The sequence below is a fragment of the Carcharodon carcharias genome, chromosome 15 (genome assembly GCF_017639515.1).
Source record: "Carcharodon carcharias isolate sCarCar2 chromosome 15, sCarCar2.pri, whole genome shotgun sequence".
Taxonomy (NCBI): domain Eukaryota; kingdom Metazoa; phylum Chordata; class Chondrichthyes; order Lamniformes; family Lamnidae; genus Carcharodon; species Carcharodon carcharias.
In genome coordinates, this window is record NC_054481.1 from 54,744,950 (window position 1) to 54,766,251 (window position 21,302).

The 21,302-nt window shown below is 41.8% G+C and overlaps 1 protein-coding gene across 3 annotated transcripts in view; it reads right to left on the reverse strand.

Moving 5' to 3' along the window:
* The window catches only part of tmem184a (transmembrane protein 184a), a 40,987-nt gene extending 21,602 nt beyond the window's left edge, over positions 1–19,385 (reverse strand). For 2 of the 3 annotated variants that reach the window (XM_041206330.1, XM_041206328.1), the window contains exons 1-3: positions 19,014–19,352; positions 8,659–8,892; positions 4,592–4,757 (exon numbers count right to left, since the gene is read on the reverse strand). In XM_041206330.1, the coding sequence (XP_041062264.1) occupies positions 4,592–4,757; positions 8,659–8,892 (400 nt within the window). In that variant the 5' untranslated portion in view covers positions 19,014–19,352. The other variant, XM_041206329.1, reaches the window with a different exon arrangement.
* Between the last annotated feature and the right edge of the window lie 1,917 nt (positions 19,386–21,302).

The following is a 21,302-nucleotide window of genomic DNA, read 5'->3' on the forward strand; positions in this document are numbered from 1 at the left end:
TAATCAACACATTGCTAGTAGACATACACTTCTTTGGAGGAAAAGAAGGGCCCCAGGAGACGAATCTCATTAGAAATAGTGCTCCTTTGCATATCCAAGGGCTTTTCTAGCCTAGCGTGCCATTCTGCCATTTCTATATTATTATAACCAACCAGTCTCAGATCCTGTGTTTTCCTCCCATGTTAGTGGCACTCCTTGACCAACCTTGAAGGAATAAAAGATGGGCTAAATTGCTTTGGGATTCCAGCCATAAATCTTCTAGCTGCAAGCACAGCACGTCAAGTTAAGCCACATGACCTTGCATACCCAAGACATGCATTCATTCATCTAAATGGCCTTACATTATTAAAGAATCAATTAGATCACTTAATGGCAAAAGCCATTTGAGGATCCCAGAATTCCTTTGCTCCACTATTGCCAGCTGTGCCATCAACTGGCTAGGATCAAGGGTCTGGAATTCCCTCTCTAATCTCTTCACCTCTCTATCACTATCTTCTCTTTTAAGATGTTCCTTAAAAACTACCTATCCTAATATCACCTGATATAGCCTGGTGATAAATTACATATTATAATACTCTTGTGAAGGCACCTTGGCCATTTTATTAATGTTAAGAGTGTTATATAAATTCAAGTCATTGTTGTGGCAGTGAATAAAGTTATTGCCCACTGTAATAATAAGCAAAAGCTATGAAGTTGCATGTTTGATTCCTGGTCTGTCTTGACAGTTGGAAGAGCAATTGGGGTGCAACAATTAGCTTCAAAAACTCTGGATTAGGTGGTAGTGAGGAGCAGTGGTAAGTACAGGATTAGGAACAACAGGAACATTAAGAAAAATCCAGCAACAACAGAAAAAAAGCACCTTAGCGGTATCTCCATAGCTGTGATGCCTGGAAATTAATTTATCCCTACTGGAAACCATAACAGATCAATCAGCAGCTACAGAAGGGCTGTGACTTTCCTTTAGAACACTGAAGGGTCATGCCTAAAAGATAGGTTGACTGATCAACCATTTTCAGCACTTTTGGAGGGCTGTTTGTTTCAGCTTGCCAATATGTATGATTGTTTTGGCTTTGCATATGTGGCAGCATGCCTACTGTTCTGGTTAAATCAGCCAGCACAGCACCGGATCAGTGAAGTCTTTTTGAAAGAAGGGAAGAGCTTATGTTTATACACAGTGCCTTCCACAACCTCAAGATGCTCCAAAGCATTTTATAGCCAAACGAGTGCTTCTGAACTGTAATCACTGTTATAAAGCGGGACCCTTAGACACACACTACATTATATTTATAAAGGAGCCTGTCCTAACCAATACTAATCCCTCACACTTAAAATAGATTATCTGGTCATTATCAAATTGCTGATTGTGACAGCTTCTTATTTTCTATATTACAACAGTGACTTCACTTCAAAAAAGTACTTTATTTGACCATAAAACACGTCTGGGTGTCTTGAGGTTGTGAAAGATACTATAGAAATGTAAGTCCTTATATACATAAGCCTGATCACTGATGATAATTCACATGTGCTCTTGTTGGACACACCCAGACAACAAACCTGCTCTTCCAGGTTAACAACCTTGTGACAGAGTTTAAAGAATTATGGAACCTGAGCCTGTAGACTGGTCTGTGTCACACAAAGATCATTCCTTGTTTACCATTGGGCAAATGTCAGCAGCAAGGAGGAAAGCTACCCATGATGCAAGCACCAGCAGCAACAGATTTAGCATAAATGTTGCATTGTCTGCTTAAGGCATTAACTTTGATTTTGAGTATTGACCAAGATTGAAATCACCAAAAGGAGCTTGGATCTAGAAGCACTCTGAATTTTAAAATACATTTCAAATGATATCAATGTAAACTTAAGTGAAAAGTAAATTTTATAAACATATCATGAAACATTTCATTTGGAAGAGTGATAATTATTTGGATTCAGGAAGGGCAATGGCAGCAAAAGCATCAGAAGAGGTTCAAAACGTCAAGGTGAAATTTAGAATACGAAACAGGCAAGCTTCAATGGGCTAAATTACCATTTTCTAGTCCTTCACTTTCCTTAAGGTACATCACATCTTGAATTAGTTTCATTTAATAAGATGCAGTTCATTCAATCCACATTAGATGCATTTCAGTGGAAGCTAGATAAATATGATGGAGAAAGGAATAGAAGGTTGTGTTGATAGGGCAAGATGAAGAGAGATGCAAGGAGTTTCATTAGTGTTTTCCCTGCAACAAAAAGTCCTTTGATAATGAAGCAGCCCGTGCCCACATTCAGCAAGACGTGGATAACATTCAGGCTTGGACTGATAAATGGCAAGTAACACTCATACCACACGAATGCCAGACAATGACCATCTCCACTTCCCTTGATTTTCAATGGCATTACAGTTACAGTGTTTGAAAACTGGCAACCTCGAGATAGAGTCTGTTCTGCATTTTGGATCTTGCCGGTTTTTTAGTAGGGTGGCTAATCAAGACTACATTAAAATTTTCTTAGAATTGACATGTACCCCATCTTTGGCAGCCAGTTGAGAATGTAATGATTGCAGTAGCTTGTATGGATCAAAAGACCTATTAGCTAAAACCACACAGATTGCCATAGTACAGCTCTGTCAGCAGACTAAGGGAAGGTTATTCTCTGGAAAAGAGAGTTCAAGATGTCCTTAAAAGAATGTCCAGTTTTCAGACATCACCACTTTTCAGACAGCTGAAAATGAGGTACTGTACCTGTATCATCATTGAATTTCCCACTATCAACATGCTGGGGTGTCACCATTGAAACTTAACTGGGTCAGCCACTAACACTGTGGCTACAAGAACAGGTCAGGGATTGGGTATTCTGCAGTGAGTAACTCACCTTCTGACTCCCCAAAGCCTTGCCACCATATAGAAGGTGCAAGTCAGGAGTATGATGGGATAACTCATCACTTTCCTGGATGTGTGCAGCTCCACCAATATTCAAGAAGCTCCACACGATCCAGGACAAAGCAGCCAATTTGATCGATACACCATCCACCAACTTAAACACTCAGTCCTTCCACCACTGGCGCACAGTAGCAATGTGTACCATCTACAAGATGCACTGCAACAACTCATCAAGGCTCATCCGATGACACTTTCCAATTCTGTGACCTCTACTGCCAAGAAATCCAGCAGGTACATGGGAATACCAGCATCTGCAAGTTCCCCTTCACCACCCTGACCTGAAATATATCACCGTTGCTGGGCCAAAATCCTGGAGCTCCCTATCTAACAATAATGTGGATGTACCTACATCATACAGGCTGCAACGGTTCAAGAAGGCAGCTCACCATTACCTTCTCAAGTGCAATTAGGGATGGGCATTAAATGCTGCCCTTGCCAGCAATGCACATATCCCATGAGTGAAAAAAACCTTTAGTTAACAAGCGTGTAAATGAAGAATACTCAGTACAAATAGTAATTATACAATTTACTGTTCTCCAAAATTGTCAAAACAACATTGAAGACTTCTCCTGTAGAAACTCTCAGCATCAACTGATCCCAAAATAAACTTATTCAATTCTTTCATGTAAAAACATCATTATGGAATTTTATTTAGCCCAGTATCTCTGCTGGTTTGCAGACTGAAAGGAAGCCAGCCTCAGATGTAACATTGAAAATTGTTGGTAGATCTGCCAAACAAAAGGGTTTGAAAAAGTCTATTTCTCTCAGTTACATTGAATGTTTGTTTTAAATACTTGAGATGATTGTTAATTTCCAACAATTGCTATTCTGTTCGTCTAAATAATAGAGAATGATTCTCTCAACTATTAGCCAGTGAACCGAGAGGTTTTTTTTTTTACAGCTTTCTGGAGGGAAGGAAAAGTAAGAGAATTTTTCACCCTTTAGAAGAAGGTCACAATCATGAATGTCCTCCAAAGGAATTCCAACATAAATAACTAGAGTGACTGTATATTTACCTCTCCTTCCATACATTCAGAATAACAATTTACAATTTATACAGCACATTTACTACAGTGAACATATCAAAATGTTTGGTACAACAAAATGAGATTCCAGGAAATAATTATGCATGTGACAGGAGTCTTAATCCAAATCCCATCACGACGAGTTTTGAAACGGAAGAAAGTTGATCATTTGTGGGTTGGTACAGACAAAGAAATTGATCATGAACGGCACCAAGTTTCTGTCTAAGCCCAAAAGGTTTGTCAACATCCTTTAGCTAACTCTAGTTCACAACGTAGTTGACTCTTTACACCCTCTGAAGTGAGTCAGAATGGCATTTAGTTGCAACACTAATTTAGGGGTATCAACATATCCCTGGAGATCTCATCACATGACTTCCTGCCTCTAACTTCCCCACCCAATACTCCGACCATTGGTCGACCGATATGTTCATCCTCATGGCCCACCTCCTTCCCACACTTATTGGAAAGCAAACAGGCTCTTTGTTACCATATTGTAGGGACGCAAGCAGGAGAGGGGAGATGCTCCGATAGCTTGGTCAAAATTTACAGTTGATGAGGCTTTTATTGTATTGTTACAATGCTTCCTTCTCAACGTGTTAAAGTCTAACACGTCAAAAATGCAAATGTCCACTATCAATGTTTGCTCACCTTCATAACAATCTCGCACAGAGTCAAAGTAAACGTAGTACTGATTATTACTGATCAAAAGCAGGCTTAGCCAGGAGTCAAAGGCGTAGATGGGAACGATGAAAAGGATTCGGAGAATATAGCGCTGCTCATTGGGTGAGCTGTAGTGTCGGAGATGCTGGTAAATCTGTTGAGAGGGGGAATTAAAAAGGTGATGGAAACGAAAAGATAGTATACTTCATATTTTAAATCCAAATGATTCTAATCTGAACAATACCGTATAACTCTCACAGCGCACAATAATAAACCTTTCAGCTATTCATGAAAGTAGATTGTATTTTTGACAGCACAGGAACATTGAAAAACATCAATCACCAACAAGCAATATTTATGTTCAACTCTCCTTTCTGAAGATCACCTGACAACATCTTGTCCAAAATGTCTTCTTTTGTGCCAGTTTAAAACTGCTAAATAGAGCAATCATACCAGCAGAGGGGTGCGGCATCACAACCAGGTCAAATGCTGCGCTCATCCAAACACCCATCAACAATCTGTATTTACATAAAGCTTTAAATATGTAAAACATCCCATGGACAAGGAATTGCTTTTGAATAGAGTCATGGTTATTATTAAAACAAATTAAACAGTTGGTTTCTTCATGATAATATTCCTGGATTTTTTTTTTTTGGTGATGTTGGTTCAATGAGTAATGCCAACCAGGGCATCTGAAGAACTCCCTCTCTCTCCTCTGCAAAATAGTATCACAGAATTTGAGATGAATGAACCAGAGGGGAGGTGAGGAGATTTTTTTTTTAATTGCAGCAATGATTTGGAGTGCGCTGCCTGAAAGGACGATGGGAGCAGATTCAATAGTAACTATCAAACGGGAATTAGATAAATTCTTGGAGGAAAGACAAATGTCAGATATTATTGCTTCAATGTTTTCTGTAAATTTTGTTCAAGCAAAATATGTGAACGTGTAAATTAATGTTTAAAAAAAATGGAGAACCATGCCTTGTCATGTATATTTAAATATAAAAGCAAAATGCTGTGAAATTACACATAGCTAAAGGTGTTTTAAAATCATAGCTCAATGTACCACAGCTGACATTCCTAGTGCACTTTGGTCCCCAGGATATGCAGTCACATCCTTCCTGTACCAGACATTACCTGCCTCCACTGATGACAGATAATGCACCCTGACCTGAACTGTAAACTTCATTGATACATGGCAAACAATGCAGCACATACATCATGAGTTACTGATTAATGGAAAAAAGGAACTAGAAGTCTTAGGAGATCCCATCATCATCACAGCACGAATGCAAAAGGTCAATAATAATTTTTAAAAACACGTTGTTCAATTCCAACTGTTTTCAGAATAAGTAAGTGTGGAAGAGAAAATACTTTAGTAAAAAAGGAACTTAGCAGCTTGTTTTGAATTTCAATTCCCTCTATGGCCTTGCCCCCTCCCCATCTCTAATCCCTGACAAGCCTTACAACTCCCCAAAATCTCTGCATTTCACCAAATCGGCCTTTTTGCAGATCCCCGATGTTGCTCCATCATTGGCAGCTGTGTCTTCAGTTATCTAAGCCTCAAGCTCTGGAATTCCCTCCTTAGACCTCTCTGTCTCCTTTAAGATGCTTCTTTAAACTTATCTGTTGACCAAGTTATTGACCTGGCCTAATATCTCTTTATGTAACTTGGTGCCAAATTTTATTTGATTATGTGCCTGAAGTGAAGGAGTTATATAAATACAAGGTGTTGTTCTTGATGGCTACTTGTTAGGCTAGTTGAGCTGATGAATCCAGACCAGAACGGCCCCAGGTTTAATTCCCAGGCTCACAATCTTGAGGCAACAGTGCTAACACTGAGCTGCTTCACAACTTTGGCAGAGTTCCAGGTTCCAACATTCTAGGAGATTACAACAATCTTTCTCTTGCAGTGTTAAGCTTTGATACTTTCCTCCTCTTACAATTTTCAGGCCTTTAAAACCTAAGCATGGTATCATTTAATCACCAATTCACTCTGAAGCTTTGTTGCTTTCCTGCACTGAGTTTTGAGCCTTCATCTCGATTGTGCACTTTTTAAAACCATGCTGTAAATATGGGAGGAAAGCTTGTAAAGGAGATCTAAAGCAAGGCGTGACAGCTAATGTGCTGGTACTATTATCTAGTTTATGATGTAGATTCTGACTAGATTACTAGTTTAGAACCAGTTTGCGGTAAATGCACTGGAGACCTGTGAATGATTAACCACCCAGCTGCAGATAAATTTAAAAAATAGCCACTTTGAAAACATTCTGATTAATCAATGCTCAATATTAATATTTCAAGTTTATGTAATTTAAAAAAAAATCTCCTAGTCTTTTCCCCTATGTTCTTCTTCCTGAAGATGGCGATTGTGGCAGGGTACACACAGTTCTACCAGCATCACTTGCCACTTTATCAAGTGGCCCATTTTTCTGCTCTCAGCCCAAATAGTGAATGTTGCTAGCCGACCCAACACTTGAAGAACAATCCCATACACCTCAGTCTCTCGCACTTCCCAGGAGTTAATAATTGTGGCCAGGAACAGAAATGCAGACCTACCCCCCCACCTTTACAGCCACACTATCTACAGTGTCAGGGAGACCAAAACTAGTGATCAATAAATGTAAGATGACTATCTTATTAATTAATCCAATAAAGAACTCAGAAGCTTCTTTATTCAGAGAATGAATGTGGTACTTAATACCACTTGGAGTGGTTGAAATGTGTAGCATAGATGATTTAAAAGAAGCTAGATAACCAGGAGATAGAACAGGACAAAAGTTTTTACTGATATGTTTGGACGGAGAGAGGTGGGAGGAGGCTTGTATGGAGCATAGACACCAGCGTGCACCAGGTGGACAGAATGGCCTGTTTCTATGGTGTAAAGCCCATATTATATGCAATCAACACAGGCCATGAATTAAATTAGAGGCCTTCAAAATTCTGTAGGGCACTAGGTCACATCAGGTGGTTTATTTATCCACTGACCCATGGAAAGAGAACTGCAACACATAGCTCATTCATTTCAATGTGTTAACATCAAGATAGACTGCCATAAGAGAGCAACAGGTCTAATTCTCTAGGCCCATTGCTTCCTGTAAAGATTAGTTTGTGATCTTTGCCTGGGCAGAAAAGATGCCAATTGGACCTAACAGATCCCTCCCAAGTGAAAAGGAACCAGAGTACCAAAGAAACCATGATGCTTCTGTGTGCACCATGTTGATAGATTTCAACGAAACAACTCGAGCCCAGAAGATCATAGACTTCCAGTCCAATCATTGTACGGAGTCCATGTCAACAGTTTCCAGTAAAATTCATAGTACAGGTCACACTTTTAAAAACATCCTTTTTATTGTCCTATAATTGTGTGGGAGTAATTCAATTGGTAGAGTTAATATCTTTTTTTAAAAAACCAAGATGGCAAACATTAAAACGGCTGAGTAATTTAGACAAGAGATTATTGAACACTTTCTTTGTGATCCAAAATGTTTACTTCAGCTCAGCAAACAACCTATGAACATAATAAAAATATTCTCGAGACTCTATCCAGAGTTCATACACTACAGGAGCTGCTTACACAATGCAAGTTTTAAAGCATTCCTAGTAAGTGGTTACCTATGTGTTTACATAATTATGAATTATTTAGTCACTTACAAATGTTTTATTGTGTCAGCTTTGGCTCAGTGGTTGCACTCTTGCATCTGAAGGGGGTTGATTGGATAGACCTAGAGAATATGTTTCCACTTGTGGGCATGTCCAAAATTAGGGGCCATAAATATAAGATAGTCACTGATAAATCCAAAAAGAAATTCAGGAGAAATTTCTTTACTGAGAGTGGTTTGAGTGTGGAACTTGCTGCCACATGGAGTAGTTGAGGTGAATAGCACTGATGCATTTAAGTTAGGTAAAAACATCAGAGAAAAAGGAAGAGCAATATGTTGATCAAGTTAGATGAAGGTGAATCGTGAGGAATATAAACACCAACATGGGCCAGGTCAAATAGCCTGTTTCTGTGCTGTAATTTCAAAATAATGTAAAAGCAACCTCAATCTCACCTGGTGAAATGTCACAATCAGTGCTGCCCAAACAAATATCCCAGAGATTGCCTGTGCTGCTGGAGTCTCCAAGAAAATCCTCTGCTCTTCTGTACTTGAGTTTTTGACAGACAGCTCCAGGGAGATGCTCACATTTCTGGATTTGCTTGTATTTGCCACAGCCAAAACAACAAATGTTGTGAGTAAGTCATCTGGAGTCACTCCTACAAATATCGGGTTTTCACTGTCGTTCATCTGTGTGCATAAGAGAGAAAGATCAGTCCTACATTGAACACCTAAAAGCCCCTTTCAATCAAGCCCATAGTAAAATGTCCCAAGATACATCAAAGTGAGCAACTACCAGATAAAAATTTGCACTCAGCCACATAAAGAGATGTCAAAACAAGTGACCTAAAACTTGACCAAAGAGATAATTTTAAAGGAGTGTGATAGAGAGGCGGAGTAGTTTAGGGAGAAAACTGCAGCACTTAGACTTGGGTAAATGAAGGCATGACCATAAACTGTTGATTGATTAAAATCAGGGAAGTGCAAGAGATCAGAACTGGAGGAGCATAGAGACCTGAGGGTTGTAGGGCCAGAGGAAGTTAGAGAGATAGGGAGGGGCAAGACCATGGAGGAATTTGAAAACAAGGAAGAGAATTGTAAAAATTGAGGTGTTACCGGACTGGGCCCTACTGTAGGTCAGTGAGCACAGGGGTGATGGGTGAACAGGAGTTAGTGTGGGTTAGTTTATGGGAAGCAGAGCTCTCAATGAGGTCTAGTTTATGGAGGTGCAAGATTACGTTCAGGCAACTGGCTTAGGTGTAGAATTTTGTTAGTTGCTATAATGATTTATCTCTGGAACTTACCTCACATAACACAAGAAAATTTTTAATCTTCATTTCTTACTTTTAAAAGAAACAGACTTGGGGATGGTGGGGGTGGGGGGGGGTGCGGGGGGTATGGTGGTTGAGGGGATGGAGGTCCAGCAGCCACAGGACCTTTGTGGGGCGGGGGGCACCCGCAGTTAGAAGGGGGCATCCCACCAGAGCTTAAGCCTGTTCATTTTTGGGCTTCCCTCACTCCAGGTAAATCCTCCCGCCAGCCTAAAAATTGAGCCTGGATGGAAAACGGCCAATAATTGACCGCTTAAGGGCCTCACTAAGGGCATGGTGCCCAACCCAGCGTAAAATCGCTGCGAGGTCAGGGTGTGCAGAAGTCCAGAGGGAAGCCCATTCCTTCTATTTTATGCTCCACCCCACCACCCCCGCGCAAAAACCCACCAGTGGGGGAGCGTAAAATTCAGGCCCCTGTGGTAATGAGTTATGGAAACCAGAAAAGTAAAAATTACAACCGGGCTTGTGCTCAACTTGAGCTAGCTTCAATTATCTTTAGAAAAGGTAGATGTGTAGACATGGTAAGAACAGAATTGAACAAGTCTGTGATGCTTCTCATTGTTGAACAAAATGTTATTGAATGTAATTTATTGAGTAACATATGATGATAGAGCAGGTTACCAAAAACCTACCTTTTTGACCAAACTTTAAGTAGTATGTTTGAGCATGAGAGAGGGGTAAAGAGATGGAAAGGTTTAGGGAGGCAATTCAAGAGCTTAAGGACAAGCAACTAAAGGCACAGTCAATAAAAGGTGGAGCAATGAAAATCTGGGACGTGCAAGAGGCCAGAATTGCAGGAGCATAGTGATCTAAAAGGTTTTCAGGGCTAAGGTTACAGAGAAAGGGAAGAGCTCACACATCAAGAATAGTATCATATTTTGGTGTGTTTTAATGTCAGTGTCGAGTGAGCTATGAGGAGAATCCCATCACTGAGTTAAGCAGACACTATAACACCACAAAGTGATTCAACTGATATCCCAAGCCATAAAAAGTTTACATCAGGTCATTTCAAATCCTAGATGAATTTAGCTTCAAAGCATGCGCCACATGGTTACTGTGTAATATGTACAGAGAAATATGTCCCATCAGGTTCAATCCAGTATTAATTGGGATGTGTAGAGGCAGGACACTGGGTGTAACATGGTTCCTATCATTCCATTGACTTGAACTGAAGCCAAATACTCGGTTCAAACCATGTACTATACATATTCATTTTTTCCTACTTCAAGACACATGATCTCAAAAATGCAAGTGGTTTAGAAACATTTCATTAACCACAAATGAGATTGCAACATTTATATTTGTTAAAATATTTTTCAAGGCTTGACCATAAACCAGGCATGTTTGCCGAGTTCAGTTCTTAACATGCAAAACCAATCAACCTGCTGGATGAGTATTTGGTGCAATTGCTACAAATCTATTGAGCAATAATCCATCATTATTTACCAGGAAATGGAGAGTCAGTTGATATAGAAATATTGTAATAGCCATGGCTCTGTGGATAGTGTTCTCATCTAGGAGTCAGAAGGTTGTGAGTTTGAGTTCCACTCCAGAGACTCAAGCACAGAATCAAGCCTGAGATTCCAATACCATACTCTCAGAACTGTTGTTGTTTAGATAAGATGTTAAACCAAGGCCCTGTCTGCCTTCACAGGTGGATATAAAAGATCCTGCAACACTATTTGAAGCACTTGATGAGTTCTTTCCATGAGGGGTTATTGGATACTGATCAGACAATATGCCAGTCTAACTTTGCTTTCTACACAATTCCACAATATGCTGTCCTTTATTCACACTGGGTAGATCAGGAGTCCTATCCAACAACAGCTTTCAAAATTATGAGTTGTTGATAAAATAGATAGGGCAAAAATATTTCCACTGGCGTGACAACTCAGATTTAAAATAATTGGCAAAGAAAAGTAAGGGCAATGATGAGGAGTTTTTCTTCTGATTATCTGGAATGCACGAGCCAAAAGGGATGGAAGCAGATTCAATAGTAACTTTCAAAAGGGAATTGGATCTCTACTTAAAAAGGAAAAAAAATTGCAGGGCTCTGAGGAAAGAGCAGGGGAGTGGGACTAATCGGTAGCTTATTCGGAGAGTTGACACAGGCACAATACGCTGAGTGAGCCTTTATCTGTATGATTACCAATGAATTATTTTGCATCACTATTTACAATAGAGAAAGAGGTCAGCATTCCAGACATCCGAAGGGTACTATTAATCAATCAGAAACAGGGATTCAAAATTAATGGAAAAATTAATGGCACTAAACAAAAAAAAAAAAAATCACCATGGCCTGATGGTTTCCATCCCAGGGTTTTAAAAGAAGTAAAAACAAAAATACCTGGAAAAACTCAGCAGGTCTGGCAGCATTTGCGGAGAGGAGCACAGTTAACGTTTCGAGTCCAAATGACCCTTCGAAGGGTCATTCGGACTCGAAACATTAACTGTGCTCCTCTCTGCAGATGCTGCCAGACCTGCTGAGTTTTTCCAGGTATTTTTGCTTTTGTTTTGGATTTCCAGCATTCCCAGTTTTTTGCTTTTATTTTAAAAGAAGTAGTTTAGAACATTGCAGATACCCAAACTACAATCTTCCAAAGTTCTCTCAATTCAGAGTCTGCTCCTTTAGGTTGGAAAATTGCATAAGTTACCCGCTACTTTAGAAAGGTGATAGAGGGAAACCAGGGCATTATAGACCAATTAGCCTAACACCTGTTGTTGCGAAAAAGCTAGTCTATAATTGAGGCTAGGATGATTGAAAACTTTGGAAAATTTTCAACTGATCAGAGAGATATTTGTAAAGGATAGGTCGTGCCTGAAAAATCTGATTGAACATTTTGAAGGGATGACTAAAGTAGTGGGCAGATAAATATCTATAGATGTTACTTGTCCAGGAAGCATTTGATAAAGTTCCTCATAAGGCATCGTTAGCTAAAGTTGAAGCTCATGGAATTGAAGGAAAATTATTGACCTGTTAGGAAATTGGGTGAGCGGAAGGATTCAGAGTAGGGATAATGGGCAGGTACTATAACTGGCAAGGTGTGACTAGCGATGTCCCGCAGGATCTATTTTGGAGCCTTAACTATTCAAAAAGCTTCAGATGATGGGATAGAAAGCCACATTCAAATTTACCAATGACACAAAGATAGGCAGTGTTGTAATTAGTGTAGATGAAAGCAGAAAATTACAAAGAGATATTGATAGATTAAATGAATGGACAGAACTGTGGCAAATCAATTTCAACGTCGGCAAATGCGGAGTCATCCATTTTGGACCTAAAAATGATAGAACAGAGTATTTTCTAAATGATGAAAAATTAGAAACAGTGAAAATCCAAAGAGGCTTAGAGCCCAGTTACATGGATCATTAAAATGTCAAGAACAGGAACAGAAAATAATCAAGGTGGCTAATGGAATGCTGGCCATTATATCTTGAGGAATTGAATACAAAAGGTAGAAGTCATGCTTCAGCTATAGAAGGCCCTGGTTAGACCACACCTGCAGTACTGTGAGCAGTTCTGGACATATCTTAGGAAGGATATATTGGCCTAGGAGGCACTGCAGCATAGTAACACAAGATACCTGAATTCCCAAGCGTTAAGCTAAGAGAGATTAAACAAAAGCTGGTTGTATTCCCTGGAATTTAGAAGGTTAAGGAGTGATTTGATTGAGGTTTGCAACTTTAAGAGCAACAAATAGGTAGATTGGGAGAAACTAGTTTCTCTAGTTGGGGAGTGAAGGGCTAGGGCACACAGTCAAAAGATTTGAATCAAATCTTTCAGGGGTGAATTTAAGAAAGATTTCTTCATACAAAGGATGATAGAAGTTTGGAACTCTTTTCCCCAAATGGCATTTGATGCTAGAACAATTTGCAGCATTTTACTTTGTTAGTTTTAAAGCCAATGGGCTACTTTTCAAAATGATTTGATTTCCCCTGAAAATTGCAGAGCTAAAACAAATAATTTGCCACACTTCTTGCCAATGATTAGAATCAAGTTTTATAGTAGTATTCTTGGATTGTTCAGGTAAAGAAATAAATATTTGAAACAACAACTTGTGTTTATATAATGTCTTTAACATCATAAAACATCTGATGGCTTTTCACAAGAGCGATCAAACAAAATTGGCACTGAGCCACGTAAGGAGATATTAGGACAGGTGGCCAAATGCATGATCAAAAAGGTAGATTTTAAGGAGTGTCTTAAAAAGGGAGAGGTGAACAGGTTAGGGAGGGAATTCAAGAGCTTAGAGCCTAGGCAGCTGAAAGCACGGAGGCCAATGGTGTGGCGATGAAAACTGGGGATGTAAGAGGCATCAAATTTGGAGGGATGTTGTGCTGACGGAGGGTTCAGAAATACCTAAATAACTTGTATTTATATAGTGCATTATCACTTCCTTGAGAAGTTACAAAGCATATCACAGCCAATGAATTGCTTTCTGTGTTTAGTATTGATGGTAAAACATTGTCTCCCATAACATTGTTTTGTATTTTAGAGTTTTGAGGAAGAATCTCGCTACTACAGATTAGAACAATTCAACATTTTATGGTAGTTAATGCACTCCATGGACAAAGGCAGCATGGCTGTGTGCTGAATAAAATGTTCTTTTCACTACCCCAAGAATGCACCTCAGAAGAATACCCTTGCATGTATGTCATATCCTACTCTCCCACCTAAACCAGCCCGATTGTTGCTGAGAGCTGGACCAGCAAACAACAGTGTGGACTTTGGTACTGCCAGTTGGATGTCTTGCAGCAGGAGAGGGTGAACTTTCCATCCATCTGGGCTTGATCAAAAAGGGACCCAGAAGAAATGGCCAGGATCTCAAAAGCACTTTACAGCCAATGTAGTACTTTTGAAGTATAGTCACTGTTGCAACATAGGAAAGACAACAGCCAATTTGCATACAGCAAGCTCACACAAACAGCAATACAATAATGAATAATAAGCTGTATCAGTAATGTCAGATGAGGCCAGCAAAATTGCACAATGGGATAATTCTGCCTGGGAGAGTGGATGAGGCATTGGTTTAAAATCTTATTTGAAAGATGGTGTTTCTGATAGTGTAGCACTCCTTCAGTACAATGCTAAAGTGTCAGCCTCCATTATGTGCTTTTGTTTGACGCCTGAACCCACAACTTTCTGAGTTGGGCAAGAGTGCTTCTATTGACAAAGTAAAGAAAGAAAATGTAATAAGCTCAGTTGCTATGCTTCCCCTTTACAATACTATATAGAGGTAATTAATTACTCATGTAAAACAATGTAACATGCTGAGTATGTCTTCATTTCTTTCTTCTGTGCTCTAAAACCAAATATTCAAAACAATTTAAGCATACCTAGTCAATCCTCAGAAGTAAAGCTAAGAATGTAACTCATGGCAACAGGGTATTCAACCAAATACAATTAGATTATTTCCAAGTCAATGCACAAGCAAGGATATACTAGCTGGTACCACATTGAAGTTTCCTATTCTACTGGTCTGTTACACAGTCTTTACAAAGAATTACTTTCCCTAATTAATGGCAGTTAAAGTAAATTAAACAGAGGCTAAAAACAAAAAAACTGCGGATGCTGGAAATCCAAAACAAAAACAGAATTACCTGGAAAAACTCAACAGGTCTGGCAGCATCGGCAGAGAAGAAAAGAGTTGACGTTTCGAGTCCTCATGACCCTTCGACAGAATTTGAGTTCGAGTCCAAGAAAGAGTTGAAATATAAGCTGGTTTAAGGTTTGTGGGGGGGGGGGCGGAGAGAGAGAGAGAAGTGGAGGGAGTTGGTGTGGTTGTAGGGACAAACAAGCAGTGATAGAAGCAGATCATCAAAAGATGTCACCAACAATAGAACAAAAGAACACATAGGTGTTAAAGTTGGTGATATTATCTAAACGAATGTGCTAATTAAGAATGGATGGTAGGGCACTCAAGGTATAGCTCTAGTGGGGGTGGGGAGAGCATAAAAGATTTTAAAATATTTAAAAATAATAGAAATAGGTGGGAAAAGAAAAATCTATATAATTTATTGGAAAAATACAAAAGGAAGGGGGAAGCAGAAAGAGGGTGGGGATGGGGGAGGGAGCTCAAGACCTAAAGTTGTTGAATTCAATATTCAGTCTGGAAGGCTGTAAAGTGCCTAGTTGGAAGATGAGGTGTTGTTCCTCCAGTTTGCGTTGGGCTTCACTGGAACAATGCAGCAAGCCAAGGACAGACATGTGGGCAAGAGGGCAGGGTGGAGTGTTAAAATGGCAAGCGACAGGGAGGTTTGGGTCATTCTTGCAGACAGACCGCAGGTGTTCTGCAAAGCGGTCGCCCAGTTTACGTTTGGTCTCTCCAATGTAGAGGAGACCACATTGGGAGCAACGAATGCAGTAGACTAAATTGAGGGAAATGCAAGTGAAATGCTGTTTCACTTGAAAGGAGTGTTTGGGCCCTTGGACAGTGAGGAGAGAGGAAGTGAAGGGGCAGGTGTTGCATCTTTTGCGTGGGCATGGGGTGGTGCCATAGGAGGGGGTTGAGGAGTAGGGGGTGATGGAGGAGTGGACCAGGATGTCCCAGAGGGAGCGATCCCTACGGAATGCCGATAGGGGGGGTGAAGGGAAGATGTGTTTGGTGGTGGTATCATGCTGGAGTTGGCGGAAATGGCGGAGGATGATCCTTTGAATGAGGAGGCTGGTGGGGTGATAAGTGAGGACAAGGGGGACCCTATCATGTTTCTGGGAGGGAGGAGAAGGCGTGAGGGCAGATACGCGGAAGATGGGCCGGACACGGTTGAGGGCCCTGTCAACGACCGTGGGTGGAAAACCTCGGTTAAGGAAGAAGGAAGACATGTCAGAGGAACTGTTTTTGAAGGTAGCATCATCGGAACAGATGCGACGGAGGCGAAGGAACTGAGAGAATGGGACGGAGTCCTTACAGGAAGCGGGGTGTGAGGAGCTGTAGTCGAGGTAGCTGTGGGAGTTGGTGGGTTTGTAATGGATATTGGTGGACAGTCTATCACCAGAGATTGAGACAGAGAGGTCAAGGAAGGGAAGGGATGTATCAGTGATGAACCACGTGAAAATGATGGAGGGGTGAAGATTGGAAGCAAAATTAATAAATTTTTCCAAGTCCCAACGAAAGCATGAAGCAGCACCGAAGTAATCATCGACGTACCGGAGAAAGAGTTGTGGAAGGGGGCCGGAGTAGAACTGGAACAAGGAATGTTCCACATACCCCATAAAGAGACAGGCATAGCTGGGGCCCATGTGGGTACCCATAGCCACACCTTTTATTTGGAGGAAGTGAGAGGAGTTGAAGGAGAAATTGTTCAGCGTGAGAACAAGTTCAGCCACTCGGAGGAGAGTAGTGGTGGATGGGGATTGTTCGGGCCTCTGTTCGAGGAAGAAGCTAAGGGCCCTCAGACCATCCTGGTGGGGGATGGAGGTGTAGAGGGATTGGACGTCCATGGTGAAGAGGAAGCGGTTGGGGCCAGGGAACTGGAAATTGTTGATGTGACGTAAGGTGTCAGAGGAATCACGGATGTAGGTGGGAAGGGACTGGACAAGGGGAGAGAGAAGGGAGTCAAGATAATGAGAAATGAGTTCTGTGGGGCAGGAGCAAGCTGAGACGATCGGTCTACCAGGGCAGTTCTGTTTGTGGATTTTGGGTAGGAGATAGAAGCGGGCCGTCCGAGGTTGGGCGACTATCAGGTTGGAAGCTGTGGGAGGAAGATCCCCAGAGTAGATGAGGTCAGTGACAGTCCTGGAAACAATGGCTTGATGTTCAGTGGTGGGTCATGGTCCAGGGAGAGGTAGGAGGAAGTGTCTGCGAGTTGACGCTCAGCCTCCGCGAGGTAGAGGTCAGTGCGCCAGACTACAACAGCACCACCCTTGTCAGCGGGTTTGATGACAATGTCAGGGTTGGACCTGAGAGAATGGAGTGTAGTAAGTTCAGAGAGAGACAGGTTAGAATGGGTGAGAGGAGCAGAGAAATTGAGACGACTAATGTCACGCCGACAGTTCTCAATGAAAAGATCAAGAGAAGGTAAGAATCCAGAGGGAGGGGTCCAGGTGGAGGGAGAATATTGGAGGTGGGTGAAAGGATCCGTTGAATGGGGAGAGGACTCTTGCCCTAAGAAGTGAGCCCGGAGACAAAGACGGCGGAAGAAGAGTTCAGCATCATGCCGAGCCCGAAATTCATTGAGTTGAGGGCGTAAGGGTATGAAACTAAGTCCTTTGCTGAGCACTGAACGTTCAGCATCGGAGAGGGGAAGGTCAGGGGGTATAGTGAATACACGGCTGGGGCTGGGATTGGAAGATGGGGTGGGGACGGAGGGACAGGCAGGGGTGGAGGGTCCTAGATGGGTGTTGGTGTCAATGAGTTGTTGGAGCTTGTGTTCCTTAGCACTTGAGAGAAAGAGAAAAAGTTTCTTGTTGAGGCGTCGGATGAGCCGAAGAATAAAATGAAACTGCGGGCACGCGCAGCTTTGGAAAAGGGTATGGCGGTGCTGCTGGAGGGAGAGGTCGAGTGTGTTCATATGGCGGCGCATGGCACTGAGTGTGGATTTCAGAATGTGACGGGAACAGCAGTCCGAGAAACGTTTTAGGTCCCGGAGATACCTGTAATCCTGGGTGGGCTCGAAACATGATGGGTGGAATTTCAGTTGAAATCCACGTGGGGTAAGTCGGAGATGGAGACAGTCACTGAGAAAGGAGATATGGCTGTGAAAGCGGGTTTTAGTAAACACCTTGTCAAACACCAGGAGGGAAATGGAAAGCAATGAAGGTGAGCATGGCAAAAGAGAGGTACGGAAATCTTGTCGCAGAGAACAGAACTTCTTCAAGGAGGTAGGCATTTCTTGAAGAGCAGTGGCAGTCAATTAAACAGAGATAAAAACAAAAAAGCTGCGGATGCTGGAAATCCAAAACAAAAACAGAATTACCTGGAGATTTATATATCATTTTTCACAACCTCGGGACATCGCAAGCCACTTAAGTACTTCTTTGAAGTGTTGTCAATGTTACAACACAGTAGTCAAGTGGCACGGTAGCAAGATCCAAAAATGTGATAATGACAAACTAATCAGTTTTAGCAATATTGATAAAGATTTCAGCCTATATCAGAGAGCTGTTTGTAAACATATTTTGGTACTTCCCAAATAGTCAGGCTTCATTTCAGAGGCAGGAAGTTCTAGGATTTTTTTAAACATACAGATAAACGGAAAACCCACAACACTGGATTTTCTTGTTTGCATTGCAACCAAAAATGATTTCCCTCTTTCTGAACCTTCAAACATTTAAATTCTTACTGGAGCAGTTTAGTTCCAGTGCCCAGGGACTTGATTTTTGTGTCTGATAATTCACAATCAAAAAGGTCAGGGAGATACTCAAAAATCTGCGTTGAAATACTGGAGGCCCTGCCCTCTGTCGTTGGCTTTCCGCAATTGAAAACTGGAAGTTAAGTTACAACAAACGAACTTAAAAGGAAACACTTGGAATCAACCTACCCTCCAGGCGTTTAAATCCACTTTCAATCTGCGAAGCAATGAAGGTGCTGCCGTCGATTACTGTCAGGTCTAAGGTGGGACTTGCAGGACATCCCCGAGAGATGATAATAAATACGGCGGTGGCTGCTTCCTAGTCCCGGATCGTGGCTGGTTGACAGGTGAACACTGAATTTCCACGTAAACTCATTCAGAGACACATTTCAGGTTCAAGGAAAGTTTAACTTATATTTTAATATTTATATCTTAACGAAAAATATTCACATGGACAGCAATTTGGAGCTTCCTTTATACCATTTTCATGAATGAAATCTCAATCTCGGGTGCACTGCACCAAAGCGCTCCGACTCACCTTACCTGTTCCCGCACAGCTCGATAGGACGCTACGCGCATGCGCTGCTCCAGGTAGGACGCTGGGGAGAGGTTAGGTCATCAAGGCTGAATACGCATGCTCTCCTGATTAGCTTGTGAGTGCACTCCTATTTGCAGTTGGATGGAGTAACCTTGATTCAAATAAATGTTTCGATATTCAACCACAGCTATTATGTGGTGTTTTGTTTGCGACTAGCCGCCCTGCTTTTCAGGTACCGTTGACTAGAAACTGAACTGGACTAGCCATATCCTGGACACCCTGGTCCACTCCTCCATCACTCCCTACACCTCAACCCTCTGCCACGGCACCTTCCCATGCAACTGCAGAAGGTGCAACACCTGCCCCTTTACTTCCTTCCTCCTCACCATCCAAGGGCCCAAACACTCCTTTCAAGTTGCACTTCCCTCAATTTAGTCTACTGCATTCGCTACTCCCAATGCGGTCTCTACATTGGAGAGACCAAATGCAGACTGGGTGACCGCATTGCAGAACACCTTCGGTCTGTCCGCAAGCATGACCCGGACCTCCCTGTCGCTTACCATTTCAACACACCCTGCTCTCATGCCCACATGTCTGTCCTTGGCCTGCTGCAATGTTCCAGTGAAGCTCAACGCAAACTGGAGGACCAGCACCCCATCTTCCGATTAGGTACTTTGCAGCCTTCCAGACTTAACATTGAGTTCAACAACTTCCGATCATGAACTCTCTCCTCCATCCCCACCCCCTTTCCGATCCCCCTTTTTCCAATAATTTTTATTTTTTTATATATTTTTCTTTTCCCACCTATTTCTATTATTTTAAAATGTATTTCCATTCATTGTTTTATCTCCACCTTTTAGCCCATTTCGATCCCTTCCCCCTACCCCACCCCCACTAGGGCTATCTGTCACTTACTTGCCCTGCTTTCTATCCTTAATGTTCCATAGCTAATATCACCATCGTCAACACCCCTTTGTCCTTTTGTCTATGACATCTTTGGCAATCTCTTCTTTGCCTCCACCTATCACTGGACCTCTATCCAGTTCTACCTGTCCCACCTCTCTCAACCAGCTTATATTTAATCTCATTTCTATTTTCCTTAGTTCTGATGAAGAGTCATACGGACTCGAAACATTAACTGTATTCCTCTCCGCAGATGCTGTCAGACCTGCTAAGTTTTTGCAACTATTTTTGTTTTTGTTAGCCATTTAAATACCGTGGCTACAAGAGCAGGTCAGAGGAATACTCCGCACTTACCTGGATGAGTGCAGCTCCCACAGTACACAAGCTGGACACTGTCCAGAACAAAGCAGACTGCTTGATTGGCACCACATCCACAAACATTCACTCCCTCTACCACCAACGTAGCATCTACAAGATGCACTGCAGGAATTCACCAAGGCTCCCTAGATAGCACCTTCCAAACCCAAAACCACTACCACCCAGAAGGACAAGAGCAGCAGATAGACGGGAACACCACCACCTGGAAGTTCCCCTCTAAGTCTCTCACCATCCTGACTTGGAAATATATCGCCGTTCCTTCACCGTTGCAGGGTCAAAATCCTGGAACTCCCTTCCTAACAGCACTGTGGGTGTACCTACACCACATGGACTGCAGCGGTTCAAGAAGGCAGCTCACCACCACCTTCTCAAGGGCAACCAGGGATGGGCAATAAATGCTGGCCCAGCCAGTGAAGCCCACATCCTGTGAATGAGCAAAAAAGGTTATTATTCACAATCTTTCAAATAATAGATCATCCATCCGCCTGTCACCCCCTCCCCCCCACCCCTGTTTGTTCCGCTATAAATGAATCAGACCATGGCTGATCTGTATCTTAACCCCATCTACTCACTGTTATTCTGTAACTCTTAATACCTTAACTCATAAAAAATTATCAATTTAAGTTTTAAAATTTTCAATTGGGCCCCTAGCCTCAACA